The sequence below is a fragment of the Phyllosticta capitalensis genome (assembly GCF_038381095.1).
Source record: "Phyllosticta capitalensis strain CBS 128856 chromosome Unknown BKA78scaffold_11, whole genome shotgun sequence".
NCBI lineage: Eukaryota > Fungi > Ascomycota > Dothideomycetes > Botryosphaeriales > Phyllostictaceae > Phyllosticta > Phyllosticta capitalensis.
Genome location: NW_027117449.1, coordinates 1169101 through 1188265, shown reverse-complemented (window position 1 = coordinate 1188265; position 19165 = coordinate 1169101). Strand labels below are relative to the sequence as shown.

Genomic DNA, 19165 nt, shown 5'->3' with positions numbered 1-19165 from the left:
AAGAGGCGGGAGCTCAACCCCGTAGCAGAAGGCGAGAAGGGGTCTGATCACCGACGCACGCTCTTGAAGCTGGATGTATCTCGAGTCGGAATGCTTCGGCTTGGTTAGTATCGAGCTTGAACACGATTGGGAAAGGACTTACCATAGTCCGTTGCAAGTCGAAGACGCAGCCCATCTTCAGCTCTCCGGAGCCGTGTTGGTGAGGTGGGGTCGACATGATTGCTTGATGGAAGGACGTCATTGTGTGTGAACAATGATGGTGGTGATGCGATGTCGGTGGTGTTGAAGAAGGAAGGGAAGGAAAGGTATTTATGTTCTTTCATTTAGTATCTCGCACCACTAGCTACTCACAAAGCTTCTCAAGTGTGCATTGATGACTGGTACAAGTCGCAAACCGTTCCAGGTCATTCCGCACCATCTAGATTCTCTTCAGGGTGCACTGTTCCCGCCTGCACCGTCGGATCAGACATGTCATAGAGAACATCAAGAATGCGCAGCAAAGCAAGTTGATCAGGTGTCCCTGGGATATCCTGAATATACCTGGAATGAGGCTGTCGTCTGCTATCATGTCTACGATTGTATCGCCTATCTCAATCTCATGAAGCATTTGTCGAATTGATCTCAAGAAATGCTCAACCCCAAAGACCATGTACTATCTTTCCATCCTTGTTTGGTTCTCTTTCCTATTGTCCAAGTCAATGATTTCTTTACGTGTCGTCCTCAGCCGCGCTAAATGACCAAGAGCAAGAGAGAATCTGTGGGGAAGAACCAGAGCACTTGCCCAGGGGTGGCACATGAGAGTCAAGCATGGACTCTCTCTTTATGTGTGCTGAGATTCCTCTCAAGGCGAATCTTCAAGTCTGAGTTCAGCAGGACAGCTGGCTTCTTTCCATCGGACCTGGATATCCACCAAGCCATGTCACGAGGACTTCTATGCGCTGACCGAGACAATGCAACTTGGTACTGGAACAATGCTCTGCCCAGTCGGGCTTCTCGATCAATGGGAGAACGAAAGATCAAATGAAGGAGGCGGAACAACAAAGAAGCCTCAACGACAAGGCTCACAGTCACGGAATTGAAGTGGCCCAATTTGAAAAAGCAGAAGAACCTCTTGTGATTTGCCACAGAGAAAGGGTCCAGCGCGCCGGCTGGGACCCCCATCCCTACTACTAATACAATTGAAGAAAGAAAGGGACAAAAGCCATCAAGTCCCACGCAGTAGCCTGCCACAATCAGGAAACCAGCCAACCCAAGAATCAGCAGCTGCACCCACCAATGAGAATCCGTCAACTCCTGGAAACCTTAACCAATCCCACCGATCCTGATAGAGAACACGCCTGGAAACAATCAAAACCTGACCATGCTTCTGCATGTGATTCTCGCAATCAAGTTGGCTTGCGGCGGAAGGCGCGCTTGGTGACGTCGCGAAGGGATGAAAACATGCCGTCCTTGAGCGACGCGTTGGAAGGGCGCTCGGCGAGGGTCCTGGTCTCCGTCTCCCGCAAGGTCATGCTGCGCTTGGAGCCGTGTCCAGGCGGCAATGGTCGAGGTCCGAACAGACCGGAGATGTTGCCCGCGCTGGTCTTCTTGCTCTTGTTGAGAGGTCGCAGAGGGGTGGGAATGAGATGAGCGGTTTCCTCCGGAGGAGTCATGCGGTCTTGGAGAAACGGCGACATCGACATTCCCCACGAGGCGAGCGTGTTTGGTGACTCTGGGGAGAAGCTGCCCATCGGCGGGTCGAAGTTGGGATCGAGCATGGGGGAGGACATGCCCAAAGGGCCGAGCATGGTCAAGATCTCGTAGTACAGCCGAGACGAGGTGTAGGGAGTGCCACCAGGACTGCGATCTCTCAGGCGGGTCATCGTAGGAGCTCCAGGGATAGGGATGCCGCGGTGTCCATGGCCGCGTCCAGGGAATCCGGCGCTGGCATGGATCTCGGAAATGTCACTGGACCTAACGTTGTCGGTGCTGGAGGTCTCGTCGCTTGCCGGCCTACCGCGACGATCTTGATAGTCGTCCATGGTACGGTGATGGTCAGCAGGGCGTTTAGTCGAGAAAGGGTCCGCCTGCGAGTTGGATGGGTTGGTGACGCCTCCGCGGCGTTGCTCAAGCTTGTCGGCAGCGTTGTGACGGGTGCTGAAGAATTGTCCTCCCAGGCTGTCCACGCGGTCCACGCGGTACATGTCTTGAGCTGGGTAGGTACCATCCTCGACCTCGGTACTCAACATTCGAGACACCACGCCGTGCATGGGACTCTTCTCGCCGATGTAGACAGGGCTCTCGACATCGTCGCCGGGGTTCGCCAAGGCAGCTTCGCAAACGGCAGCGAGATCCGGCACATGAAACTGGAATCATGTCAGACAAAAATCATTGGGAAGCAGAGCGCTGGTTTACAAACCTTCCAGTGATTGACATGGTACAGATCAACCAAGTTGCGCATCTGGTTTTCCGACTTTGGGCCCTTCTTGAGAAGCGGCAGATCGACACCATAGCAGAACGCTAGCAAAGGCCGGATGATGGACGCGCGCTCCTCGAGCTGCACACGCTTGATTTCGGACATCTTTCACTTCGTCAGCGAGGGCCGTGAGTCGAATGGGAGCTTTACTAACCGGCACACGCTGGATGTCGAAGGTAGAAGCAAACCAAGGCGAGCATCTGATGCTATCGAATGGTCAGTACAACCGTGAGCTTTTCGGATCGGGTCTACGTACATGCTCTGATGCGCCTTCAGCTCGATACCGTCACCACAGATGACGAGGACGTCTGCGCCCTGTTGAGTAAACCAGAGCCTTGAGGCAGTCAGATGAATCCATCAAGAAAGCTGAGGAGAGGAGAGGAGACTCACATGGAAAGCTGCCTGGCGAAGTCCTGATGGGCAAGATCCGGCATCATCGCAAGACGAGAAGACATCATGGTGAGGTGGTGGTGCTGAATGATGATGTCGATGCGATGTCGATGATGTTGAAGAAGGAAGGTAGGAAGGGGAGAAAAGGTATTTATGGCCTCTCAAGTGCGCTAGTGCATGAGCAGTGCCAAGATCCATAAGGGCATCGCATGTTCTAAAGTGAACTTGGGTGAAGGCTCGCAAAGCACCAAAGAAGCGAATCATGTGGTCTAGTCACCTCTGGTGGCTGCCAAGACCAGAAGTGTTAACTTGCACCAACAGTTCTTCCACAACCTCTAGATAACAACCAAAGCGCAGTGCGTCGCTTCAGGTTTTGTCGTCGCCGAGTCTTGGTGTGGTATGCAATGCTGGTGAAGTTGCACTTAAAGGTGTTGAGAAAAGTGAGGCACAACGGAAAAACACCCAACTTCCTCCACCCCACCATCTCTTCCAACATCTCCATTGTTCTGGTTGGCTGCAACTGCCTCATATCTCAGATCGAGCCCCGCTGTACATGTTCTCGCGCGGTTTTCGTGGTCGTCAAGCCGTCGGTTGAAGCGGCGTTGAAGCCCCCCTGTTGTCCCTGTGGCCGACACGACGCAAAGCAAGTCCTCAGACCACCCTCCACCGGCCTCCAAACCCCGTATTTGAGCTCGTCGGAGTGCACCTCCCGCTGCCCATGCCGATGGTACCAACGCGGACTTTGCCCAGGGCGTGGGACATGTCTAGACGATCTCAGGGGCTCAAAAGACTTCGACTCCTGATGACATTCAGAAAACAAGAAAGGGTATATAGACTGAAAGATTGCCTCCAATTCGCTGGAATCAATATACGACAAGTGCATTCCGGCACAAAATGGAGGCATAGGCGCAGTCGCCAAACCGAATGCTTCCAGGTTCCGCCACAAGGGCAGCGACCGCTCCATGAAGCCCAGGCAAGAGCAATCGCACCTGCTTGAGGGCAATGAATCCGCAAGCAACCGTCATGGGCCTCTGAAACCCTCAAGAACCAGAGGGGGAAGCGCTTTGCCAGAAAAGCTGCTCGACAAACACGTACCAGCACAGCACACTCGTGTCTAGTCCACGGGACTCCACACTTGAAAACGTTCAGGCGGGACGATCTATCAACGTTGTTTGGAGGCCACCGGCAAGTCCGTGTCTGCGCTGTTCTTGCGGGTCTTGAGGCCAGAGTTCCTTTCTGCTACTACAGCTGCACTCTTCGAGGCGTTCGGCCAGTGACGTTGTCAAGTTACAGCTCTCCCGTGGCAGATACGAGAATCCCAGTCTTGCTCCCACGCCTATTCCCAGTTTTGAGAGAGTGCGAAGTGCAAGGCGCAGGTGCGAGTTGAAAAGACTGACGGGTCGTGGTCTCCATGAATTCAGCAGGCCTGCAAGTTGTACTGGTGTTACTCGAGCATGCCGCATCTCAGCGGCCAGTGGAGGGACGGTCGACGCTCCTTCCACTCCAGACTTGACAACGCCTTTTGACCAGGAATTTCAAACCGGAAAAGACCACAAGAGCCGGACTGCGAAAAAGTATAGGGACTCTTGCGAGGACATTGAGGAAAGATCACAGCGGTCGCAGCTCCCTATACCGTGAGATTAGGAAAGGCAAGTAGGCTCTGCCCTCCCACCAGTTGACCGTGCCTGCTCCATTGGGATCAGATCAAGCTCGCAGCTGCACCAGACAGACACCAAAGACCAATTACAGCAGCGATCGCCTACAGAACAGGCTCTCCCAAGTCTTATCTGCTGTTCATCTCAAAAAAGAAAAGGAAATTCGCCAAGTCCCTCCATCCAAACCAGCCCACTACCCCCAGCCAATCAGCTACGAACCAAACACCACAACTTGCCTCCTTCGCACTAGTCCAACGCCACAACCACTGTAGTCGTCGTCGCATCGTCACGAGCTACCCAACCGGAGCGCGGGGGAGCGCAACGGTGCCGCCAGGTCAAAAGCGGAAGGAGGGAGACAGAGACGCTCTAGGACGAGACCAGACCACCATCTCATCCCACATGCCCTGGGCTTCCTTTTCCCTGGGGCCCGTTCATTGCCGATAGACACGGACGCACACCCCCGTGGCGCAACGGGCTACTAAGCGGCTAGTCAGGCACCGTCAAAACGTCGGCGACCGAAGATTCGATACGTCGTGCGTCTCCCGTGCGTCGCGTCGCGCGCGTCGCGCGTGCGTCGCAAGCTCGGGCAGGGCGTGGGTGGACGTCTTTTCTGACATGTGCTGCCGAGGATGAGGTGGACAAGCGTTGACGGAGCCGCGAGTTTGGTCTGGGTGCGAATCACTGGCCAAAGAAGAGCCCGAAAATCACGAAAAGGTAAAGGACAAAGGATCGGTTGGAGATGAATCCATTATTTTTTATCGTTTCTCATCCCGTCTGTCTCGTACCAACATGTAGTCTCCATCTCTAGCGTAACGTGGCATAAACAGAAACAAAGATTTCTTCCTGCCCATATCGTCTCTGCGAGTGTGAAAAAATGAAACGAGACGTCCAAGGAATTCGTGGTTGAAATGAACCCCCCAAACGCCGACGCTCATACATGGCGACCATCATCCTCTAATAGCCTGCAATGATTGCAGCTCTTGCTCATTGCAGCTCAGGAGAGTCTATGTTGAATACTCGAACAGTGTGCGTGCTCGATCGTGTGCAATTCCTTTTTTGGGTATCCCTGACGCCAAATAGTTGTTGAAAGCAGATCAAATCCCATTGAACGACGTTGAGTCAACAAATGGGCTTTCTTACAAAAGGTAAATTAGAACTTGAGCTCCTTGGGCTGCTCCCAGGGGAAGCTCTGGTCACTGAAGTGACCGTTCTGGGCAGTCCTGCGGTAGATGGGGTTCGTGAGGTTAAGCTCGCGAACAATGACACCGGGCCTCATGTCGAAGTTGTTGCGGATAATCTCAACAAGCTCGTCAGAGGACTTGGTGGAAGTGCCGTAGGTCTCGACGAAGAGCGACAAAGGCTCGGCGACACCAATGGCGTAAGAAAGCTGGACGAGAGCACGGCGCGCAAGACCGGCCTTGACCAGGGACTTGGCGATCCAGCGACCGAGGTAGGCAGCCGAGCGGTCGACCTTGGAGTAGTCCTTTCCGGAAAAGGCACCACCACCGTGGGCACCCCAGCCACCGTAGGTGTCGACAATGATCTTGCGGCCGGTCAAACCAGCGTCACCCTGAGGACCACCAATGATGAAGAGACCAGAGGGTTGGATCTACGCTTGTCAGACGAAATTTTCTCAGAATCAAGCATGGGCAACTTACGTGGTAGACGGTCTTGTCGTCGAGAAGGTTGGCGGGAATGACCTTCTTGATAATCTTCTCCTTGATCTCCTTGCGGAGGAGCTCGGTGGTGATGTCCTCGGAGTGCTGGGCAGAGACGACGACGGTGTCGACGCGCTTGGGGATGACAGCGCCGCCGTCGTGAGCGTACTCAATGGTGACCTGAGTCTTGGTGTCGGGGCGCAACCACGGGAGAGAGCCGTCGTTGCGGGCCTCCTTCATGGCGGCGTTCAGCTTGTGGGCGAGCTGGATGGTCATGGGAAGCAGCTCGGGAGTCTCGTCAGAGGCATAGCCGAACATGATACCCTGGTCACCAGCACCGAGCTTCTCCAAAGCCTCGTCGTAGTGGAGACCCTGGGCAATGTCGGGCGACTGCTGCTCAATGGCAACGAGGACGTTGCAGGTCTTGTAGTCGAAGCCCTTGGCCGAGTCGTCGTAGCCAATCTCCTTGATGGCATTGCGGATGACCTTTTGGTAGTCGATGTGGGCCTTGGTGGTAATCTCACCGAAAACCATGATCATACCGGTCTTGGTGGCAGTTTCGCAAGCGACCTTGGACAACGGGTCCTCGGCCAAGCAGGCGTCGAGAACGGCATCGGAAACCTGGTCGCTAACAAGTATTCAGTCATCCGGACGGTAAGACTCAAGGGTCCAACGTGGGGGAAAACGTACGCAATCTTGTCGGGGTGACCCTCACCGACAGACTCGGAAGTGAAGAGAAAAGTGCCCTTGGGGCTGGTTCCGTTGACGGCCATTGCTGGAGTGGGAGGAGGAGATTTGGCGGGTGACGTTGGAGGTAGGGAGAGGGATGTTGAGGGAAGAGGACAGAAGTGGAGAGCGGGAGAGAAAAAGAGGAACGGACGCGGGAGGCAGAATTGGAGGCGGAGGGGAACAATGCTAAGAAAAAGCGTCGACCTAGCCGAACTGCGATGCCGCTGGCGCGGAGCACCTCATCGCTCAGTTTTCAGGCCCGCCTCACCGCCTGCCATTTCCGGCCTTGGGTAACCTTCGGCCATCGGCCATCGGTGACTTTTTGGTTTCTCTGCTCTGCTCCTCCGACAGACGCGTCGCAAACACCGGCTCAGTCACGTCAGCTCAGCTTCCTCACCATCCTCGCCATGAGCAAGTTCGGCACCCTGATCATGGGGCCTGCCGGCGCCGGCAAATCCACCTTTTGCTCCGCCCTCATCCAACACCTGCGTACTCTCAAGCGCTCCTGCTTCTACGTCAACCTCGACCCCGCTGCTGAAGAGTTTGCTTACGAACCTGATGTCGACATTCGAGATCTCATCACCCTCGAGGATGTCATGGAAGAAATGGGCCTGGGTCCAAACGGCGGCCTCATTTACTGCTTCGAGTTCTTGCTCGAGAACCTCGACTTCTTGACCGAGCCGCTCGAAGACGTGACGGAGGAGTACCTCATCATCATTGACATGCCCGGTCAGATAGAGCTGTACACGCACGTACCAATCTTGCCGACGCTCGTCAAGCACCTTACACGCGGATCATTGAACATCAACCTGTGCGCGGCTTACCTGCTCGAAGCAACCTTTGTCGTCGACAACGCCAAGTTCTTCGCGGGAACGCTGTCCGCCATGAGTGCGATGCTCATGCTGGAAGTACCTCATGTCAACATTTTGAGCAAAATGGATCTCGTCAAGGGCACAATCGCAAAGCGCGAATTGAAGCGCTACATCAACCCAGACGCGGATTTGTTGGACGATGATGCATCGCGCAGAATGCAATTCGAACCGCTAGATGAAGCGAGCGACCCCGCAGCGACGAAGAATGTCATGGCGGGCACGTCATTCGATAGGTTGAACAAGGCTGTCGCACAGCTCATTGACGATTTCAGCATGGTATCATTCTTGCAGCTCAACGTTCAGGATGAGGACAGTGTCAATGGCATTCTGAGCTACATTGATGACGCCATACAATTCCATGAGGCCCAAGAGCCCAGAGAGCCGGAAGACGAAGTCGACGAAGCAATGGCAGGAGGGGACTGAGCTCGAAAAATTGAAAGATATCCAGCATTGGTCGGAGTCTAGAGGTTTATGGCAACCACGGTGCATTGCAATGGCGTTTTGGGAGACACGATACCAAGAAACAAACAGAGCCTCGGAATTGGGAAGGGAGAGCTTGCATCAGCAGCTAGGAAAAGCGCATCCACTTGCGTCAGCTGGATTTCGACTTGTGCTGTTTATCCTCATGCGTGCAAACGAACAAGAGCGCCAACTGCAACGCTGGCACATACGTGACCTTGGACAGCTCAGCGAATCCAAGGGCCCGACTAAGGACCCTCGGCCATCTCGCGACAAAAAGACATGACGCAAGTCAGAAGCTGGTCCGGATGAAACGTGCCCGGAAGCTTAAAATACGTGGGGGAAACTTCGACGAATCGGAATCGCCTCCATAGCACGCTCCCACATGTGTGCTCCGATACGACGACCAGGTTGCTTGCCCAGGATCCCAGCGCTACATCCGTGCCCCTCAACCACACGCGGACCAACGCTCGCATCATCAACCTTATGAATACCAAACGTCGTAGAGAACCTTATTCTTCTACCAACTTCGTGAAGACAGACTGTGTGTCAATTGCCAGCACAACGCCTTTGTCAGTGCATGTATGGAGCATTCGAAAGCGTCCGACTCATTGCTGTTGGCTGCAATGTTTCCGCTTTTACCTTTTCACAAAGACAGGACACGAATACATCAAGATCTTCTAGACACTTTTTAAAGGAGAAGTGTGACTACCAGTCTGAGTTTGTGGTCCGTTCCTTTCTTGTCTACCGCTAGTGAGGCTTTCTCTTGTCGGGCTGCAATACTAGCGGTAGTCTCGTCCCCAGTTCCCAGTGCTTTTCTTTTGGCTTCTGCTTCCATTCATGTGCTGTCATTTTCAAGATTGAGCCGCTCGTGTCAATGCCGACTTTCCACCTGGCGTCTATAAGCTGGCCGCATACTACTACCCCAAACTAGGAAGGACGTTCGGCCCGCATGGCACTTGATTCCTAGCTCCCAAAGAAAGCAGTACACGCCTGTCGAGACGTTACATACCGCCATACGCCATGGCGGAAGATTGGGACTCGACTATGCACAGAGTCTGGGCAGTGCCCATCGAGCAGATGTCAAGATGTCTACACCATCCGCCCCTCAATGCTTTCTCCCCTTGATCTTGCCGCTCGTGTATTGATGCGCAACTTCAACTGCGGACAAATCTCCAACCATGCTTTGGCGTTGCCTTGTTGCTGCTAGCTTATCCACGGCGCTGCTCGCGTCCGACGCTCCGCAATGTAGGTATACTGTCGATCGTCAATAGGCAATTCTGACTTATTCACAGACGGAAATGGCGAGGGACAAAAAGCCTGCGTGGGTACGAAGCTAAACGCTACCAAACCGTTCAATATCAGACCCGAAGTCGGCTAACACAGGGGAACGTCGGAATTGACAGTAGCCAGCTCGGACCAAACAAACGCGACTCCGGCGGAAAATCCTCTGGCAGGGTACAGCTTCTACGCCAACTCCGATTACTCAAACAAAGTCCTTCAAAAGGCAGTACCTCAATTTCGACGGGAGGGCAAGGAAGATCTGGCTCAAAAAGCGGTCCAAGTCGCATCCGTTCCGACTTTTCTATGGATGTACGATTAAGATGTGGCAGTGACGTTGCGGGACGACAGGCTAATTCGGGCGTGCAGGTCCTCCCGAGATCAGATTCAGAAGCTTAGGCCTTTTGCAGAAGAAGCTCAACAACAAGTGCGCGGTGGCGCAAAGCTTCTAGTACCTCTAGTCATTTACAATTTGCCAGACCGCGACTGTGCTGCCAAAGCATCGTCGGGAGAGCTGAGGATTGCGGACAATGGTGTCGATCTCTACAAGACGAATTTCGTGGATCCTATTGCTGCGACAATCAAGGAGTTTCCAGAGGTCAAGTTTGTACTCGTCATAGGCACGCCGATCCCTAGCTTTTGCCTAAGCGTGTGCTGATGGTGTTGCAGAGCCGGACAGCCTGGGCAATCTCGTCTCCAACGTTAACAAAACCAAGTGCAAGAATGCGGCGGAAGGGCACAAGGAATCCATAGCCTACGCCCTCCGCACCTTTGATCTCCCAAACATCTACATGTACGTAGACGGCGGGAACTCTGGTTGGTGGGGCTTCCCAAAAAACATGGGCCCTGCAGCGAAGCTCGTGGGAGAAGTGTGGAGAAGAGCAGGTAGGCCTCGAGCTTTCAGGGGTCTAGCCACCAACACGGCAAACTATAACGCTTGGAGTGTATCTGAATGCGCAAACTACACCCAAGGCAGTCTTAATTGCGACGAGAAACGATACATCAATGCAATTGCTCCCCTTCTTCAGCAGGAAGGCACTCCGGCGCACTTCATCACTGACCAGGGTACGTCAGCCAACTTCTTCTGCTGCCTTCAAACGCTGAATATGTGTAGGGCGTAGCGGCGTACAGCCTACGGGACAGCGGGAGTGGGGAGACTGGTGCAACGCGATCAACACCGGCTTCGGGCAGCGTCCCAGCACCAAGACTGACGATCCACTCCTCGACGCGTGGGTGTGGATAAAACCGGGTGGAGAGTCAGACGGCACATCTTCTAGAATGGCTGACCGCTTCGATCCAAAGTGCGGCCAGGTTGATGCGAAGCAACCGGCACCCGAAGCGGGACAGTGGTTCCAGGAGTACTTCGAGCAGTTGTTGAGAAACGCCAATCCGCCGTTTGAAGCCTAGGCGTTTCTCCAGGACCCCTAGCACCCGGTCACTTGCGTCAAGCAAAACATATCGATGCATCGCTAGCGCAGTCTACGTTTGTCGTTTACAACACCTGCAAGTAACAGTCTGGGGTGTGTATAAGGGGAGGTCGAGATGAGATCGCACGACAGCTTGGCATGTCCATGCACAAAGAAACATTCGCTTTGGCGCGCACTTTCGACTAAGCTTAATGCTCAACCTTCGCTATGCTCAGGCCTTGATCATTTCAAGCGTTTGCTCTGTTGAGAACATCTTCCCCCAAAACGGTGAACGTGGGCCATCACAATTTCCACATCAGTGCAAGCAGTGGGCGGAGCGCGACTCGTGCAAGCTATCTGCAGACCATGGGAGGGTTTGAGGAGAGGAGTAAGTTCTCGGCGGCATGAAGCTGAGCTCAGCTGCTACCGGCGTGAAGCAGCGCTTAGCACCGCCGCAACAGCAGCCAGCAGCAAGAGCAAAAACAATCAGTGTCATGCCTCAGGCACCTCTCGTTTGGTCTGGCGACGTGACAGATTCCGATTGATGCTCGGAAGCTTAGCGAGTAGATTGGTCGCAGATCAGCAGGCGCCGGGATGCGGCTGCTATGGTACTTCGATTGAGGATTCTGGATGCGCATCATTCGGGAGATTTACTACCCATGACATCGGGGATGCCTGTTTTGGCTCGAGCTCTCCCCCCTGCGGCCATCAATCGACACGAGCTCCGAGCTGTCCCCCAGACTTGAACAAGCTAGGTCCCCTGAGACGGCGGCTGTGGTTGCGGGCAGGGATCTCGAAGGGGGTCCGCTTGGCGGCAGGACAGCACCTCACCTACCGTCCTACTCACGTTGCTTGCTCTGAGCCCAGTAGAGAGGTACTCTACCCCGCTGTCTTTCTATTCTCATCCTCACGGCGGTTGTAACTTTACCCCTCACCTAGCCCCCCCTACGACGCGACGGAACGGACGCGGGCGGTGCTCGCCTTGCTTCATCAATAGCAACAACTGTGCATTTTTTTCACTTTGAACCTCTTACAGTCAGGCCCAGAATGCCAAAACACAGCAAGCCTCTTGTCAGTATGCACGCAACGAGGGAGCATCCATCTGTATTCTATTCTCGTCTCTTGTCCCGCCGCGGCTCGCAAATAATTGTCATGGAGATTTTCCTTAGCCTGAAGTCTCCATTCGTTTATTCCCTCTCCATTTCGCTTGCTTTGATGTTCGACGTCGTGGCTCTGCCACGTGTGGCTTCTCACGAAAGGACTGCCAAATGCTTCAATATAGTCGCAACAACACTAGGCTGGGGACGTGTTCCTTGGGAGAAAGCAGCAGCGTTCAATCCACATGGCAGAGAGAGCCTCTTCTCCCCTCTTGGCTGTCTGCGGCGCTGGGCTCGTTCACACCTCGCATGGTCCTTCTTGTTTCGTGTTGGCCAACCTTGTTTTCCCCTTCCCCCTCCCCCGGCTGCTGCTGCCGTTGCTGTTCCTGTCTGCTGGGGCGCCAGGGACCCGCCGAAAGGGTCCCTCACCCACCTCTGTTCAGGAGTTGCGGGCAGTCTAGCAGGGACCCGGCGATCACTTTACTATAGATGGCGCAACGCATTGCCATCCCGGGATGATCTGCTCCCCAAGGTACGTCCCTCCCATCTAACCTCTTTCCCTACCTTTATGCCCACTCTAGCTTGTACAGCTTAACACTAGCCTCCCCAAGCCCGATGGTGGAAATGTACCGGTTGTCGTGCACAAATTCCCATGGCCATATAGTCGATCTCCATTCCGATCGTATACTATGACATGGCTGTGCAGGGCCTTTGTTTTAGCGTGTGCTGGTCATTCTAACCTGCTATCCTGCATAGCCGTTCACCCCCCTACACAGAGTAGAGTAATGGACACTGCACGCCCCAGGGACAGCAACACCCCCCGTCCTCGTACCCGCGCAGGTAGAGTGCTTGTCTCTTTGTCCTCGACTCGCGTCCGTTCCGGGGCCGGCATGCTTTCAACTTGCTCGATCCTTTTTTTGGGTCCATCGTTACTCTTTTGCAGCGGGCAAGGCAAGGCAAGGCAAGGCAAGGCGGCAGTGCAAAGGTGCGGGCCCTTGACTAAGGGCGCTTGACAGCCCTTGTTTACGATCGCGTAGGGGATGCGCTTGGAGCGTTTATTGAGTATTGGGCACACGGCGTTTGGAGTGCCCAGCCAGGAGAACCGGTGGGCTAGACGCCCGTTTTGGTATATATATCGTCTTGCTCAACGACCTTTGGGTTGGCATAACGCCCTCCTCCTCCCCAAACCTCCTTCCTCTACTTTCGAACGATTCATTCGCTCTGAATATAGTCACCTGTTGACACACCACTCGTTCAAAATGTATAACAAGGCTCTTGTTCTCGGTGCCCTCTTTGGCCCTACTCTTGGTAAGTGCAGTCGATGGACAGTCGTTTTTGGACTCGTACTAACGTTCTTCAGGATGTCTCTGGGATGGTAGCTTCAACGACTACTCGTCCGTGAAGGACTTCGACAAGTGTATGTCTCCCGTTCGGTGATGGCGAAAGTGACGATGCCCTGAAAAGCTCGTCACGGGATCATCATCATTCCCACATCAAAGCCTGACACTGTCCAGGCGACAGCAAGTGCGGCCAGGCTCAGTCCGGCAGCTCTGGCTCCACGACGGCGTCGGCCTCGGTCAACATCAAGGTCGACGTGTCGTACCAGTGGTTCATCAAGGGGTCCGAGTCGACCGACAAGTACATCGACCTGTCGGACAAGTACAAGAACCCGGCCGATACGGCGTGCAAGCAGGGGGCCAAGCTCACGGTCGACCAATCGTCCAAGTACGAGAACAAGGAGTCGCTGCGCACGGAACTGGTTGCGCAGCAGAAGCCGCAGGAGAAGGAGAAGCCCATGAACAAGGGCAAGGTCGCCCACCACTTCAGCTTCAAGCACGCCAAGGAGAACGCTCCCGACACGTCGCTCGAGCACCAGCTGTGCTACTTCGATTCGGGCCTGACCGAGATGAAGTATGGCTGCGGCGAGAAGGAGAAGAAGGATTGCGCCGCCGGCAACAAGATGAAGTGGCACGTCGAGGGTGAGAGCAAGTGGGAGGAGGAGCTCAAGGAGGAGGAGTGGCACAACTGTGTCTACGAGATTGACTACGACAAGAAGGAGGTCTCGCTCTGGCACTCCAAGGAGGGTGAGGAGATGAAGAAGGTCTCCGGCCCCCACAAGTGCGACAAGTGCGAGTCCAACGGCAAGGATTGGCACGTGGGTGTTGCTGTCCACCCGCGTGAGGGCAAGGCCCTCGAGGCCAGCAAGAAGGAGGAGTGGTACGTCTCGGGCTGCTACGTTGAGGATGGTGGCGAGATCACCAAGAAGCCCGTCTCTAAGCTTAACTAAGGTGTTGTGTGCCATCTCCATGTGGCTGCAAGACTTGATCAGCTGGTGGTGTTTTGATTCGGTGGAGGATTATTAGGGTCTTGTTTTCTCTACCTGGGTGGCTGAAAGCCGAAAACCAAGGAGCTAACTTGCTCCTCTGTCGTTTCGTACTGTGATAAACTGGAACAATGTCTCATAATTTGAATGTATAAATGGTATTCTTCAACATTTCACTCATGACGATGACTGTGTTTGCTTCTGCTTGTAAACTTTGATTGACTTTCAACGCTTTCGACACGCGGAACGTGCTTGGGGGAATCATTGAGAACCTTATCCCTGCTGGCCTCCTTCCGTTAATGCATGTCACGCGACGCCGTCCAGACCCAGTTTGACCATTCAAACGCCGCCGTCCCCACGAGTCATTTCCAATTGTTACATGTACAACCACGAAGTGAATTAGATAATATGGATGTTGTAGGCCGTCCAGAAAGCAGGTGAGGTATCATAAAAAGACAAAAGAAAAATTTGGCTCCAGGGACTAGCCACATCTACAACCCCTTTACCTCACCCCAAATTCCGGCTTCCTCGCCATATTGACAACTGGAGGTGGGCCATCCGTGTCGGGGTATGGCAGAGGGATGCCGACGGGTCTGCTCGGAGGTCTTGCCGAGGGCGGGCTCATTGGCCTGGAACTGGCGTCCGGGTATGGCAAAGGCGTTTTGGGGGGAAGCGGTGGAGGTGAGGAAGCCGGTCTCGTCTCTTCAGCGCTGCGGCGCGGCGAGGGTATAAACGACCCAGTGGAGCTTCGATACGGCATGTAGGTACGGTCGGTGGAGGTGCGAGGGCGGTCCGTGTTGAGAGGTGCGGGATAGTCGTCAGCAGACTCGGCGATGATTTTGTCTGTGTCATCAAAAGCGACGGACGGGCGGTGTGTCGACGAGTGTGGGGAAATCGGAGAAAGATAATCGTGGTTCTGGGGAGGTGTCGATTGCCTGTGACCATTCGTAGTGGGCAAAACAACATCCTCGGCCGGGAGCTCGACAGCAATGGGGTTGGAGGGCGGCGTGTAGGTGTCAGTGTCTGACGGGAACGGATTCCATCGTGCGAGGTCTTCGTCGAGACGACCACCATTTTGTTGCGCGCGCTCCCAGCGCAGCTTGGCCCGATGGATCCTGCCGAGCTTGGCGGAGGCGTCCATGTTGATGCCTTTGATGTCTTCCCTGCCAAGATAGCGGCGCGTGTTGGTGCTGATTTCTGCCAGGCGGCTCCACTCGTTCATGCCAAACTCTCCCACGCCAACCTCGACGTTTAGCCGATAATAGTTTTCCGAGTTGACCCCTCTCTTGGCCAAATGGTCCTTGAGCATATATTGGTGTGTATTCTCACACCCCTCAATCTTGGCAATCAGACGCCTTCTGGCCTCTGCAAAATCTCCCATGCCGCTGCTGACGAAGCCTTCCCACCACAAATGTTGTTGCGCTCCGGTTCCGGGCGGCCGCTTGCCTGTGCCAATGCTGACAAATACTCCAACTTCTCTTCCAGGCCATTCGTTACACATAGCTTCGTCAAGAACGAGCGGGGAGGGGTTGTATTTTCCGTTGCCTTCGTCGATGAAAACGGATTGTCCAATCTGAATGGGTTTGAATGCAAGACCAGTTGCAGAGGTTGCGCGTCCAGCCTGCCAGATGGTGCACTCGAATTCGGGTGCAGGTTCGGCGCGCGAGTCGTAGGAGCGGAGAAGTACTGGAGCACCGCCCTTGGGAGTGCCCTTGAACATGGCAGTAACGGCACTGTGAGGTTGTCAGTGTTGTCCCGAAAAAGATACAATGAGCGCCTACGTCTTAGTGCGGTTCTCCCTGTTGTCGTACAACAGCGCGTTGGGGTTTCCCCAGCGAATAGAAGCGTAGTGCCCGCGCATGTTGATCGGGGTCATTCCAATCTGACTGTAGCGACTTGCGGTGCTCATACTACGAGCCGGCTTTCCGTGGACGCTTCCAACGGATGATTTTGGTGTATGCGGAGAGGCGACATCCAGCGACGATGCGCCGGGCACGTCGTTGCCTTCATCTTCGTTCAAAGTGTGTTCGCGCACACATTCGCGAATGGCCTCCTCGAGTTTCGAGGCTTTGAAAAGGGTGGATCTGTAGGGTATGCCGGCAATGGTCTTGTCCGTCTCAAAGACTCTTTTGGTCATGCGAACGTAGACATCCTTGCAGGTCTCGATATCCAGCCTCAGGCGCCCAAGCATAATGGCAATCAGGCCGCCGGTGCCGGTGCCAGCAATGAGGTCAAAGTGGTCGCAAGGCTTTGGGATTTCATGGCGTTTCGGAGCGCGGCCGTAGATCTCGACGTAGGTTCTGTGCATAAGTTCCTGGAGCAGAACCAGCATGGAGTAACCTCTGACACCCCCACCATCTGGAGGTCGTTAGCAGTGAGGGCGCAAAGTCTGGGTCAGGGTCTGGTACCAAGGGAGAGGATGCGCAGTGGCGGGCCTTTGGTCGTATCCTTCCGGCGCAGGCCGGTGGACACTGTGACGTCTGGCATGACAGCAGGTTGGCGCGGCAAGGGCGGGAGGTAAAGTTGCGGGTGGGGAGGAGGAAGAGGTAGGTTTTTGGGCGCAGAGTCGCGATAGAGTGGAGGTGAGTTGCCAGTGGTGAAGAAGGAGAGTGTCTAGGCAGTCGCAGTCGCAAGGAAAAGAAAATGGATGATGGGGCGAAGAGGCGGCAGGGCGTCGGAGCACCAACCAAGGCTGAGGAAGTGCCGCTCGTGACGACGTGGGGGAGAGACTCCGGTTGGTGACGTTAGACCAGCGACACGGCCGACATGCCCTTTTCGGCCATACAAAAGGTTAAGCCTCGCGACACAGCCACACTCTCTTCCATCTTGCGCTCCTGCTGGCCATCATCGCTGCGCATCCATCTTGCGTCAAACCCCATCTCGCTCTCTTTTCGTTCCTGGCTTCTGCCGGCGCCCCGAAGCCGTCAAACAGCCGCGCGCCACCCTCGGTCCCAACCGTCCGCCCTCACTACAGCCATGATCCCGTCTCTACGGCCTCTCCGAACCAATCCCTAAAAACAAACCCCACTTGTTACACATCTTTACTCCTCCACCGACAGCTTAACCTGGATCTTGGATATCCACCGCCCGATACGCTCACACGCGCGATGCTTATCGATACATGTACTTGTCCGCAAGAGGACGTAGAATCCAGCATTGAGGGAACATGATTGACCCCGCAGTCAACTTAAAATACTAGACGACTTCTCACATCATTCCTTTCTTCTTCGCCGTATTCTTCACTCGCGTCCCAATCACCACTGTCTCTGCCGTCTCAACAATACGCTAACAACCAATTACATCCCGCCATGAAGATAAGCCAAGTAAGCTGAGAGCAGCGCCCCAATCCCGCCAAGGGTCCCGTCCCGTCGCATCCAATTGACAGCCATCGAGATATACCAATATCCCATCAAGGCGCTCCGCCCCACCTCAAACTCCACCGCTACCATTACCGCCCAGGGCTTCAAGTATGACCGCCGCTACATGCTGCTCCACGTTCAGCCCGACGGCTCCTTCAAGAACGTGCACGTGGCCAACTATCCCGAAGCTACCCTCTTCACAACCTCCATGACGGAGCCCGCGGGAGAAGATGACAGAGGCACCATCACCGTCACGTACAATCCGCCCAAGGGAGAAGAGTTGAAGGGCAAACCGGATGCTCCTGCCACGCTAACCATTCCCCTCGTTCCCGACATGACGGGGCTCAAGCAGCTCGAAGTCATCATGCACCAGAGTCCAACACGCGCCTACGAGATGGGGTCTGAGTATAGTGCCTGGTTTTCCAAACATTTCGGATTCGAAGTGATCCTGGCATACCTTGGTCCTCATGGCCGCGAGGTGTTGATGTCCCGGCCAGAAAGACCAAGGAGGGAGAAGGGCCAGGGAAGCAACGCCACAACCGCTAGTACCGGATCCTGGCTCTCGAGCATCACGAGCCTCACCAACAGCCTGCCATCAATTCCGTTTCTGGGGCGCTTGGGCGGCTTTCTCTGGAGCGGATGGGCAGGAGGAGCAACACGCATCGACCCAGGCTCGAGCACGCAGCACGCGGACGTCCCCGACCCCGAGCTGACCTTTGCCGACTGCGCCGCCTATCTCGTCGTCTCTGCCACGTCCCTGGACGAGCTGTCGTCGCGCATTCCCGGCGACTACAATGTAGACGTGACCAAGTTCCGGCCCAATCTCATCGTCGAAGGATGCGCGCTGCCGTGGGATGAAGATTTCTGGGGCGAGATGACCATCGCGACCGACTCGTCGCCGGTGACCATGTCGCTCGAACAAAACTGCGCGCGCTGCCCCAGCATCAACATCGACTACTCGACGGGGGCCCCAGGCAAGGGCCTCGATGGCCAGGTGCTCAAGTCGATGCAGCGCGATCGCCGCGTCGACCGCGGTGCAAAGTGGAATCCCGTCTTTGGCCGCTATGGTTTTACGACCAAAAGCGACATTGGCAAGATGGTCAAAATTGGTGACGAGGTGCAAGTGACGCGACGGATTGAGGAGAGGACGCGGTTTGGTGAGTGCTGTTCTCTTGTGACAAATCCGACACAGCTGACCACTACCATGATTGCAGACTGGCCGGGCATCTATGGCAACTAAGCTTGCTGGCCACTGGCCCCAGTTTTCTCTCGTTCAGGTAAGTCGTGCACAAACTTGCCACTCATTGGGGTTGAATTGTTGTATTTCTTGTTCCATTCCTTGCCCTGACCGATTTTCCCATCTTTCGTGCTCTACATCTTTCAGATTATGAAAATGTTTCAGAACCCCGTAGGAGAGGAAGATCGAAGAATGAAGGAAAGCCATGAACATGTCGGACCAAAAGTCAGTGCACCACAAAAAG

The 19165-nt window shown here is 54.8% G+C and overlaps 7 protein-coding genes across 7 annotated transcripts; 4 read left to right on the top strand and 3 right to left on the bottom strand.

Moving 5' to 3' along the window:
- Positions 1-1385: 1385 nt before the first annotated feature.
- BKA78DRAFT_299511 (uncharacterized protein) lies at positions 1386-2910 on the bottom strand (the record flags this gene model as incomplete). The annotated part of the gene is made up of 5 exons (XM_066887061.1): positions 1386-2345; positions 2399-2560; positions 2610-2661; positions 2712-2789; positions 2846-2910. The coding sequence occupies 5 exons, from the start codon at positions 2908-2910 to the stop codon at positions 1386-1388; spliced, it is 1317 nt and encodes a 438-aa protein (XP_066739894.1).
- Positions 2911-5230: 2320 nt separating this feature from the next.
- BKA78DRAFT_288798 (S-adenosylmethionine synthetase) lies at positions 5231-7096 on the bottom strand. The gene is made up of 3 exons (XM_066885752.1): positions 6849-7096; positions 6159-6786; positions 5231-6109 (listed from the first exon to the last, which is right to left on the bottom strand). The coding sequence occupies exons 1-3, from the start codon at positions 6929-6931 to the stop codon at positions 5651-5653; spliced, it is 1170 nt and encodes a 389-aa protein (XP_066739893.1). The 5' UTR covers positions 6932-7096; the 3' UTR covers positions 5231-5650.
- A 198-nt stretch (positions 7097-7294) lies between these two features.
- Positions 7295-8182, top strand: BKA78DRAFT_257963 (ATP binding family protein-like protein; the record flags this gene model as incomplete). Its single annotated transcript, XM_066885232.1, has 1 exon — positions 7295-8182. One exon carries the CDS (start codon positions 7295-7297, stop codon positions 8180-8182), a length of 888 nt encoding a protein of 295 aa, XP_066739892.1.
- A 1217-nt stretch (positions 8183-9399) lies between these two features.
- Positions 9400-11157, top strand: BKA78DRAFT_361916 (1,4-beta-D-glucan cellobiohydrolase C; the record flags this gene model as incomplete). The annotated part of the gene is made up of 6 exons (XM_066892452.1): positions 9400-9466; positions 9514-9546; positions 9625-9811; positions 9869-10148; positions 10171-10564; positions 10614-11157. 6 exons carry the CDS (start codon positions 9400-9402, stop codon positions 10904-10906), a joined length of 1254 nt encoding a protein of 417 aa, XP_066739891.1. The 3' UTR covers positions 10907-11157.
- Positions 11158-13168: 2011 nt separating this feature from the next.
- Positions 13169-14289, top strand: BKA78DRAFT_347088 (uncharacterized protein; the record flags this gene model as incomplete). The annotated part of the gene is made up of 3 exons (XM_066890553.1): positions 13169-13310; positions 13363-13419; positions 13517-14289. The coding sequence occupies exons 1-3, from the start codon at positions 13262-13264 to the stop codon at positions 14287-14289; spliced, it is 879 nt and encodes a 292-aa protein (XP_066739890.1). The 5' UTR covers positions 13169-13261.
- Positions 14290-14827: 538 nt separating this feature from the next.
- BKA78DRAFT_361908 (patatin-like phospholipase-domain-containing protein) lies at positions 14828-17651 on the bottom strand (the record flags this gene model as incomplete). The annotated part of the gene is made up of 4 exons (XM_066892451.1): positions 17076-17651; positions 16734-16938; positions 16107-16683; positions 14828-16058 (listed from the first exon to the last, which is right to left on the bottom strand). Exons 1-4 carry the CDS (start codon positions 17202-17204, stop codon positions 14828-14830), a joined length of 2142 nt encoding a protein of 713 aa, XP_066739889.1. The 5' UTR covers positions 17205-17651.
- BKA78DRAFT_333654 (uncharacterized protein) lies at positions 17634-18924 on the top strand (the record flags this gene model as incomplete). Its single annotated transcript, XM_066890112.1, has 3 exons — positions 17634-17648; positions 17719-18229; positions 18356-18924. 3 exons carry the CDS (start codon positions 17634-17636, stop codon positions 18922-18924), a joined length of 1095 nt encoding a protein of 364 aa, XP_066739888.1.
- Between the last annotated feature and the right edge of the window lie 241 nt (positions 18925-19165).

Coding starts and splice junctions, on each gene's coding strand:
- BKA78DRAFT_288798 (XM_066885752.1), bottom strand. CDS start 6,931: ATGGCCGTCAACGGAACCAGCCCCAAGGGCACTTTTCTCTTCACTTCC. Junction 6,787..6,848: donor GGTCACCCCGACAAGATTGC/GTACGTTTTCCC, acceptor AATACTTGTTAG/CGACCAGGTTTCCGATGCCG. Junction 6,110..6,158: donor ACGACAAGACCGTCTACCAC/GTAAGTTGCCCA, acceptor TGACAAGCGTAG/ATCCAACCCTCTGGTCTCTT.